At 59.9% G+C, this 10,190-nt stretch overlaps 1 protein-coding gene across 1 annotated transcript in view; it reads right to left on the reverse strand.

The window, feature by feature from the left end:
* Nucleotides 1-9,430, reverse strand: part of LOC149767905 (uncharacterized) — a 12,623-nt gene extending 3,193 nt beyond the window's left edge. The window contains exons 1-2 of the mRNA XM_089929376.1: nt 8,733-9,430; nt 8,031-8,638 (exon numbers count right to left, since the gene is read on the reverse strand). Of these exons, the coding sequence (XP_089785502.1) occupies nt 8,031-8,638; nt 8,733-9,399 (1,275 nt within the window). The 5' untranslated portion in view covers nt 9,400-9,430. The remainder of the gene's footprint in view (nt 1-8,030; nt 8,639-8,732) is intronic.
* Nucleotides 9,431-10,190: the final 760 nt, after the last annotated feature.

Raw genomic sequence — 10,190 nt, forward strand, 5'->3', positions numbered from 1 at the left:
GAAATGTAATCACTTTTTGTGATGAAGATGTAAAGGGGGTTCAGACTCCCCACGATGACGCCATGGTGATCTCTCTCACTATGGCGGACTATGATGTAAGGCGTGTTCTTGTGGATAGTGGAAGCTCAGCTGATATTTTGTATTACGAGGCCTTCCAAAAGATGGGCTTTTCCCGACAATTGTTGCACAAAACATCCACCCCCCTCATAGGATTCACTGGAGACGCTATCTCGGCCGAAGGTGTCATCGAGCTGCCTGTGACTGCGGGCATTGCACCCGCAGAAGCCACGGTGCGGCTCGGGTTCTTGGTCGTCCGTGTCCCCTCGGCCTACAACGCTATCCTCGGACGACCCGGACTGAACGCCCTTCGCGCGGTGGTTTCTACCTACCATTTGCTCATGCGGTTCCCCACAGCGGCCGGGATTGGAGAGGTCCGAGGTGACCAGCCGACCGCACGGCAGTGTTTCCTAGCAACTCTCAAAGGGAAGAAGCCCATGGAGGCCCTAAGCGTCGAGTCACTTGACGCCAGAGACGAAGTGGCCTTGCGGCACGGGGAGCCGGCCGAGGGCGTAATCGAAGTTCCCCTCGAAGAAGGCCGCCCGGACCGCACGGTCCGGGTCGGTGCCAACCTCGACTTGGAAGCTCGGCTCCGGTTAGTGGAATTCCTCCGAGCCAATGCAGATGTGTTTGCCTGGTCGGCGGCCGATGTACCTGGGATCGACCCGGAGGTCGTTTCTCACGCCCTCAACGTCGACCCGACCCACCGACCGGTAAAGCAAAAGAAGAGACACTGTGCCCCGGATCGGATCAGGGTGGTCGACCAGGAGGTAGACAAACTCTTGGAGGCAGGTTTCATAAGAGAGGTGAGCTACCCCGAGTGGCTGGCAAACGTCGTACTTGTCCGGAAGGCGAGCGGGAAGTGGAGGATGTGCGTCGACTACACCGACCTGAACAAGGCGTGCCCCAAGGATAGCTTTCCGCTTCCACGGATAGACCAACTGGTCGACGCGACTTCCGGATATCAGCTACTGTCTTTTATGGACGCCTTCTCCGGCTACAACCAAATAATGATGGCTCCACAGGACGAGGAGAAAACTGCCTTCATAACAGACCGGGGGCTGTACTGTTACAAGGTAATGCCCTTCGGTCTGAAGAACGCTGGCGCCACTTACCAGCGCCTCGTCAATAAAATCTTCAAGGAGCAGATCGGCCGGAATATGGAGGTGTACGTGGACGATATGCTGGTAAAAAGCCGCCATGCAGACCAGCACATTGCAGATCTGGAGGAGACTTTCACCACCTTGCGAAAGTTTCGCATGAAGCTAAACCCAGCGAAGTGCGCTTTTGGTGCTTCGGCCGGGAGGTTCCTCGGTTTCATTGTCAACCAGCGCGGGATCGAGGCCAACCCGGACAAGATCAAAGCCATCCAAGATATGTCCCCTCCGACCAAAGTGAAGGAGGTTCAGGAGCTCGCTGGAAGGGTCGCCGCGCTCGGACGATTTGTGGCAAAGTCGGCCGAACGCTGCCAACCATTCTTCAAGGTGTTGAAGCGCCCAAAAGACTTCCTCTGGACGGCCGAATGCCATGCGGCGTTCGACCAGCTCAAGGAGTACATGGCGTCTCCTCCCCTGCTGTCCAAGCCGCAAGAGGGGGAGATGCTCTACCTTTACCTGGCGGTCTCCCCAACCGCAGTCAGCGCAGTACTGGTTCGGGAAGAGGCAAGACTTCAGAAGCCTGTATACTACATCAGCCGAGTCCTCCGGGATGCCGAGACGCGGTACACGAAGGCTGAGAAGATCGCCTTCGCGCTGCTGACTGCGACCAGGAGGCTTCGCCCCTATTTCCAGGCTCATTCTGTCACCCTTTTGACCGATCAACCACTGCGGCAGATTCTCAGCAATCCAGAGAATGCGGGACGGCTGGTGAAGTGGGCAGTAGAACTTGGTGAGTTCGGCATCCGCTACCAGCCCCGACCAGCCATCAAGGCCCAGGTACTCGCGGACTTTCTCGCTGAGTGCACTGTGCAGGAGGCGGAACCTAAGCCGCCGGAGACACCCAGCCTCGATCTCCCGATCTGGACGCTCCACATTGACGGGTCGTCGAACCCTGAAGGTGGAGGGGCTGGGCTGGTCCTCACCAATCCCGATGGAGTGATAGCCGAGTATGCCTTGAGGTTCGGATTTCCAGTGACCAACAATGAGGCGGAGTACGAGGCCCTAGTCGCGGGACTCAAACTCGCCAAGGAGCTCGGCATCCGGCGTCTGAAAGTCTTCACCGACTCCCAGCTGGTGGTCGGGCAGGTTCGAGGGGAGTTCGAGGCGCGGAGCCCGACCATGCAGAGCTACGTCCGGAAGGTGCAAACACTCATTCCCGACCTCGGCAGTGTTGACATTCAGCAGGTCCCGAGGAGCGAAAATGCCAGGGCCGACAGGTTGTCCCGCCTAGTGGACGCAGACGCGCACAACTTGTCGAGGGCAATCTACCTGGAGACCCTGGATGCCCCGAGCATTGACGGGGCTGGAGCGGTGATGGCAATTGATCCGGAGCCGTCTTGGATGGACCCGCTCGTCGCCTACCTCGCCGAAGGAATCCTCCCTGAAGACGAAGATCAGGCCCGGCGGCTTGTAAAGAAGTCCGCCCACTACGTACTTTATGAAGGGAGGCTGTATCGGACCTCGTTTACCGCCCCCCTCTTAAGGTGCCTCCGCCCCGCGGAAGCGGCCTACGCCCTCGGCGAAGTCCACGAAGGCATCTGCGGATCGCACTTGGGGGCTAGGTCCTTGGCGCATAAGATCATGAGGCAAGGCTACTATTGGCCGACCTTGATGGAGGACTCGAAGGACCACGTGCGGAAATGCGACGCCTGCCAGCGCCACGCCAACGTCCAGAGAGTCCCCTCTGTCCCCTTGGCGCCAATCACCGCGCCCTGGCCCTTCGCACAATGGGGAATGGATATCCTCGGACCATTCCCCGTCGCTTCGGCCCAGCGGAAATTTTTGATTGTCGCCATCGACTACTTCACCAAGTGGGTGGAGGCAGAGCCACTGGCCACCATCACGGAGGCACAAGTCCGGAAGTTCGTGAAGAAGAACATCATTGTCCGATTTGGAGTACCTCGGGTCCTCATCTCGGATAACGGTCGACAGTTTGATAACAAGCACTTCCGGGACTTCTGCGAGGAATTTGGGATCGAGCATCGGTTCACATCCGTGTCGCATCCCCAAACCAACGGCGAGGCCGAGGTCACAAATCGGACAATCCTCCAAGGTATCAAAGCGCGGATCGGCCGGACGGGGCAAGCTTGGGTCGAGGAACTCGAGAATGTCCTTTGGGCGTATCGGACCACACAACGGACTCCTACTGGAGAGACGCCTTTCAGCCTAACCTATGGCACGGAAGCCGTTGCCCCCGTGGAGCTCGGACTCCCCTCGCCTCGGGTGGCCGCGCACCGACCCGAGGCCAATTCAGAGCAACTCCGAGGGAACTTGGATCTCTTGGAAGAGGCAAGGGAAATGGCTCAGGTACGGATGGCAATGTATCAGCAGAGGGTGGCCCGATATTACAACTCCAAAGTCCGACCGAAGCTTTTCAGAATTGGAGATCTGGTGCTGAGGCGAGCTAAGGCATCTCAACCTACGGAAGGTGGGAAGCTAGCGCCAAATTGGGAAGGCCCGTATAAAGTTCGTTGGGTAAACCGACCTGGCTCCTACCAGTTGGAAGCCCTAGATGGCCGAGAAATTCCAAGGGGCTGGAATTCCGCTAACCTGCGGATGTATTACCAGTAGAACAACAAGGCCAGAAAGACAATTTAAAAAGGTGCAATACTTTTCATTTCAATAATTTCTGGTTACAGTGGCGTGCTCGTGTGATTACAAGGAATTCCCAGAGGGGAATTAGGGAGTAAAGAAAGTAAAGAAGAGGTGGGGACCCAAACCCTCAACCCAGGGCGGCTGCAGTCCCACCAGAAGTGGGTGCTTCTAACCGGAGGCGCCATCCAGCACCTCACCAAAAAGAGGAGGAGCCGCCGCAGAAGAAGCTCCCGCTGCCCCCAGGGGAACGCCGCCTCCAAAGGATATTCCCATCTTCCCCAGTGGTAGGAAAGAGAAGGGATTCGAGGGGGAAGAGTATATGGAGGCGCGGTCCCGGATTGAGCGTCCGGCGCAGAGCTCAACCGGGAGGCTGAACTTCAAGGAGGGGAGATGTGATCCCGGATGAAACGCCTAGAGCGGAGTTCCGCCGGGGAGACCCTCCTTGTTGATCCCAGATGAAACGGCTAGTTGGCTGAAGTTGTAAGGGGAGCGCCTCCCCTTTCCTTCGACAGGAGTCTCTCAGTCATATGCCAAGGAGGAGGTCCGCGATCCATGGCAACCTGCAGCTCCGGCTTAGCAAATTCCATCGTACCTGCACCTGTATTTATAGCCAAGCTGCGGCCCCCTGGTAGTTCCGATACGGGTGGCTCCAATAAATGCAGGCGCACTGAATCCGGAGCCGTTCCGGCTCCCGAGGCGTATCTCCCCGCGATTTCCTAAGCGTCATTCTCCTTAAATCGCATTCTTTGTGCAGGACGATCCGGGTGACGTATACCCCTAGGTCCACGTGTCTCCGCTCGCGCCCAGGCCGCATCCTCCTCGAAGAACCCGCGTATCGCGGCCGCTCAACTAACACTCCTCACCAGCAGCAACTGGCGATCCGATTTCCCAGGTAACGCATTAATTAGCGTTTAATACCCTTCTCGTGTTCCCCCCAGGCAACGCTTGGAGGAGAGGAGAAACACGGTCGCGGCTGGGCACAGAGAAACCCCGATGGGCGGCGAGCGACAAGTGGCCGACCAACGAGTGGAATGTCCCGAGGCTCGGCCCTCGGATGCCTGGCTAACCCGATGATCATCCCGGGAGCAGACTAGCCGGAAGCCCCGACCGGTCGCCTCGGCTTGCGCCAGCCTTGGCCGACCAACGAGCGGAATTTCCCTGAGGCTTGACAACCCTCAGATGCCTGGCTAACCCGATGATCATCCCGGGAGCAGACTAGCCGGAAGCCCCGACCGGTCGCCTCGGCTTGCGCCAGCCTTGGCCGACCAACGAGCAGAATTTCCCTGAGGCTTGACAACCCTCAGATGCCTGGCTAACCCGATGATCATCCCGGGAGCAGACTAGCCGGAAGCCCCGACCGGTCGCCTCGGCTTGCGCCAGCCTTGGCCGACCAACGAGCGGAATTTTCCTGAGGCTTGACAACCCTCAGATGCCTGGCTAACCCGATGATCATCCCGGGAGCAGACTAGTCGGAAGCCCCGACCGGTCGCCTCGGCTTGCGCCAGCCTTGGCCGACCAACGAGCGGAATTTCCCTGAGGCTTGACAACCCTCAGATGCCTGGCTAACCCGATGATCATCCCGGGAGCAGACTAGCCGGAAGCCCCGACCGGTCGCCTCGGCTTGCGCCAGCCTTGGCCGACCAACGAGCGGAATTTCCCTGAGGCTTGACAACCCTCGGATGCCTGGCTAACCCGATGATCATCCCGGGAGCAGACTAGCCGGAAGCCCCGACCGGTCGCCTCGGCTTGCGCCAGCCTTGGCCGACCAACGAGCGGAATTTTCCTGAGGCTTGACAACCCTCAGATGCCTGGCTAACCCGATGATCATCCCGGGAGCAGACTAGCCGGAAGCCCCGACCGGTCGCCTCGGCTTGCGCCAGCCTAGGCCGACCAACGAGTGGAATCTCCCGAGGCTCGGCCCTCGGATGCCTGGCTAACCCGATGATCATCCCGGGAGCAGACTAGCCGGAAGCCCCGACCGGTCGCCTCGGCTTGCGCCAGCCTGGGCCGACCAACGAGTGGAATCTCCCGAGGCTCGGCCCTCGGATGCCTGGCTAACCCGATGATCATCCCGGGAGCAGACTAGCCGGAAGCCCCGACCGGTCGCCTCGGCTTGCGCCAGCCTTGGCCGACCAACGAGCGGAATTTCCCTGAGGCTTGACAACCCTCAGATGCCTGGCTAACCCGATGATCATCCCGGGAGCAGACTAGCCGGAAGCCCCGACCGGTCGCCTCGGCTTGCGCCAGCCTAGGCCGACCAACGAGTGGAATCTTCCGAGGCTCGGCCCTCGGATGCCTGGCTAACCCGATGATCATCCCGGGAGCAGACTAGCCGGAAGCCCCGACCGGTCGCCTCGGCTTGCGCCAGCCTTGGCCGACCAACGAGCGGAATTTCCCTGAGGCTTGACAACCCTCAGATGCCTGGCTAACCCGATGATCATCCCGGGAGCAGACTAGCCGGAAGCCCCGACCGGTCGCCTCGGCTTGCGCCAGCCTTGGCCGACCAACGAGCGGAATTTCCCTGAGGCTTGACAACCCTCAGATGCCTGGCTAACCCGATGATCATCCCGGGAGCAGACTAGCCGGAAGCCCCGACCGGTCGCCTCGGCTTGCGCCGGCCTAGGCCGACCAACGAGTGGAATCTCCCGAGGCTCGGGCCTCGGATGCCTGGCTCAGCGCCGGAAGAGTTTCCTGAGGCCTAACCCTCGGATGCCTGGCTTAGCGCCGGAAGAGTTTCCTGAGGCCTAACCCTCGGATGCCTGGCTCAGCGCCGGAAGAGTTTCCTGAGGCCTAACCCTCGGATGCCTGGCTTAGCGCCGGAAGAATTTCCTGAGGCCTAACCCTCGGATGCCTGGCTTAGCGCCGGAAGAATTTCCTGAGGCCTAACCCTCGGATGCCTGGCTTAGCGCCGGAAGAATTTCCTGAGGCCTAACCCTCGGATGCCTGGCTTAGCGCCGGAAGAATTTCCTGAGGCCTAACCCTCGGATGCCTGGCTTAACGCCGGAAGAGTTTCCTGAGGTTTAACCCTCGGATGCCTGGCCTAGCGCCGGAAGAACTTCGGGAATCAAAAGTCAGCAAGAAGCAACCAAGAGCTAAAAAAAAAAAGAGGACGAGGGCGAGATGAAGAAATATTCAACGTGCATTAATTTTCAGGGCCGAGGCCCATACAATTGGGCAAAACGCCGACATACAAAAATAAAAAAGACAATGGAAGGTACAAGAGGTCAGCTTGGAGGAACTCCCGGGTCGGGAACGCCGGGCTCGTCCGCGGGAGGTAGGGAAGCAGCAGGAGAACCAGCAGGCGATGGCGCCGGAGAGGAGTCCAGGAGGGAGATCTCGCTCAGGTCAACTTCGGGATACTTAGCCGACACCCTTGCCAGGCCCTCCTCGAAGCCCAAGGTGAAGGCTTCGGCCCCCGCGTCCGACGCGTCATGGACAAACTCGTCAGACTGGCGATAGGTCCGCACTGCCTCCGACATATCATGGGCGAACTCGGCGGACTGGCGATAAGCCTCTACCGCCTGACGCCCGATTTCCGCCCTCTTCTCGGCCAGCTCCGCCTCAGCTCGCTCCATAATCTGAGCCTTGGCCTCCAAGACCTTCGCCACAATCCGGCCTTCGGCCTCAGAGGAGACCCTCAGCAGATCAGCCTGAGCCTCTTTATGCTTCGCCTCGGTAGCAACCCGAGCGGCCTCGGCTTCCTTCAGGCGCGAACGGAGCTCTTGGACGTCCGTGCATGACTTCTCCAGGGCCGACTCCAGTTCGCCTAGTTTGGCTTCAAAAGAGCGGATTCGGTCGCAGGCGTTGTCGGCAGACCGCTGGGCCTTCTCCCACCGCTCTCGATAGTCCGCGATCTTCCGGGACTGCTTTTCAGCCCGTTCCTCCGCCTTCTTGACCCTGCTTTCGAGGCCCGAGGCGGCTTTGAGTTGCTCCCGAGCCTCTGACAGTTGCTCCTCCAGGGCGGCGAAGCCGAGTGCCCGCTCTTCGGCCTCCCGGAGCCTCGCCTCGAGGTCCCCGGTCGTCCTGCCTGCCGCAGCCCGGCCTCCCTCTTCCATTGCTTTCAGCCGGTCCTCGGCCTTCGCCAAAAGCCCCGCCTGTTCCTTGTAGCACTCCTCCAGACGGATCATGTACTGGGCGAGCTAAGAAATAGGAAAAATAAGGGAGTCAGGCGGAGAACAACAGAGCCAATAAATGGTGAAAGACGGCCAGAAGAACACTCACCGACATGAGACAGACGCAGCTGGCGGCCCCGACGTCAAAGACATCCAACTCCCGGACCCGCCGACGGTCCTTCTCCAGCAACACTGTTTCGATGAGATTTCGGGCGCCATCGGTAGTGAAGGCAGACCCCGATTTCTCCCCGGAGCCGGATGGTGGTTCTGCAGCCTTACCCTTATCCATCGCCTGGGGAAGAGTCCGGCTGATCACGCTCGCGGCGGGGGTCGCCCCAGGAATTGATAGGGTCCCGCTCGGCCGGGGCCTCGGCGCGTCCCTCCTCGAGTCATCAGGAGCCGACCGAGTCGAAGGCCGGGTTGGGGACCGATCACGTCCGACCCGTCCGTCTTGAGCAGGCTCAGGTGGCACCTCCGGAGTAGCGGCAACCTTACCACCGGAGGGCTGATACAGCGTCAGCTGCCGGTCGGTGCCCACGACATCTCCCTGACCGGTGGGCCCGGACTCGTCGGTCGGCATCGGAGGTATCTCCTTACGGGACTTCTTCGCCGGTGGGGCCCCGCTCGGAAGAGCTCGTTTCCTCCTCCGGACTGCTTCCAGCAGGGACGCCCTACCAACAGCCTTCGACTTCACCGACCGCATGACGTCGTCGACCTCTGCAAGAAGGACGGGATGGTCAGGGACTGAGAAACCGAAAGGAAGAAGGAACGAAAGAGAAGAAAAGAGCTAAAGAAACGATGGCGGACTCACGGTCGGTGGGGACCGAGCTCAAACCGACGTTCACCAAGGTATCCTCAGAAATGAGGCGGCCCACCGGGGGAAGCTGGCCCTCGGCGACCAACCCCTTCAAGGCGGCGACGCCCTCGGATTCCTCCCTCGACAACTTCGACAGGCCAATTGGGGACTTCACCGGCGTCCCCCAGATTGCCCTGATTTCCCAGGAGGGGTCTGCATCAACGAAAAAGAAGCGCTCCTTCCAGTGGTGAATGGAGGTAGGACCCTCCTTGACAAGGCCGCACCCTCGCCGCGCTGCGAAGCACCACCACCCTTTGTCCTGGGGGTGGCCGCTCAGGCCGTAGAGCTCCCAGAAAACGTTCAAGGTGGCGGGAATCGCATGCAAGCGACAGAGAACCTGGAAGACCGTCAGAGCACGCCACGAGTTCGGCACCAGTTGCGTCGGTGCCATTCCTAAACCCCGGAGCACCTGTAAGACTAGGTCTGAAGGGGGAAAGCGGAACCCGGCTTGGAGGATGCCCTCATTGATGGCGATCTTCCCTCGGGGAGGATGAGACATCCTCTCCTCAGGCCCTGGGAGCGTGGCATTGCAGGCCTCGGGAAGGTGGTACCGAGCCACAAATCCGTCTAAGTCCTCGGCGACCAGTTTTGACTTGATGCTATCTGCTCCCACTTCGCCCATCCCTAATGGCCAATCTACGGTCAGGACGGGGTCAAGAAGGAGGGAAAGGCCGGAACGACTGGGGTGCACTAGTACAAAAAGAAAAAGTATGAAGAGCTCAAAGTAGAAGAGTGGGAAACTCACTTGAAGAGGAGGAAGAACGGCTCCGAGAGCGTCAAAGGAAAAACAAGCGAACGTTTCGGCGGCAACAATGGTAGCGCAAAGGAGAAACTCGAAAATGTCCGTAAAGAAGAAGACGGACGGGGGAGGGCCCCCGATTAAATAGGCGAAAGGGCAAGTGACACCTCGATGACGCCAGAAGACGCCTGGCCGCCGAAGGGTCGCTCGCACCCCAAAGGCGAATCGACACCATTAAGGAAGGATGTCCGCCGAAATCCTCAGGTTGCCAGGTCAGCAGCAACCGCCATACGCCATAAAGAAGGCGGGAAGCTTGAAGCGCGCGCGCCTCTCCGAAGGATGGCGGCAATCTCGAAACATCACTCCCTTCACCTGTTCCCCTTCTGGTTCCAGGCTCGGAAGCGGGGGGCTACTGTTATGGGGGAATTGAGCCGCCATGCCCCACGTGATCGGCACGCGTATCCAGGAAAGCTACGGCTGCCCTATGATCCAGCATTCCGACCCCGAGTCGGACCTCCTCGGCTCCGCAGCCCGACCCCGGGTCGGCTGCCCTATGATCCAGCACTCCGACCCCGAGTCGGACCTCCTCGGCTCCGCAGCCCGACCCCGGGTCGGCTGCCCTATGATCCAGCACTCCGACCCCGAGTCGGACCTCCCCGGCTTCGCAGCCCGAC

This window comes from Phoenix dactylifera, chromosome 3 (genome assembly GCF_051530095.1).
Source record: "Phoenix dactylifera cultivar Ajwa chromosome 3, Ajwa_hap1_PhDact_Kaust_v1.1, whole genome shotgun sequence".
In the NCBI taxonomy this organism is placed as follows: Eukaryota; Viridiplantae; Streptophyta; class Magnoliopsida; order Arecales; family Arecaceae; genus Phoenix; species Phoenix dactylifera.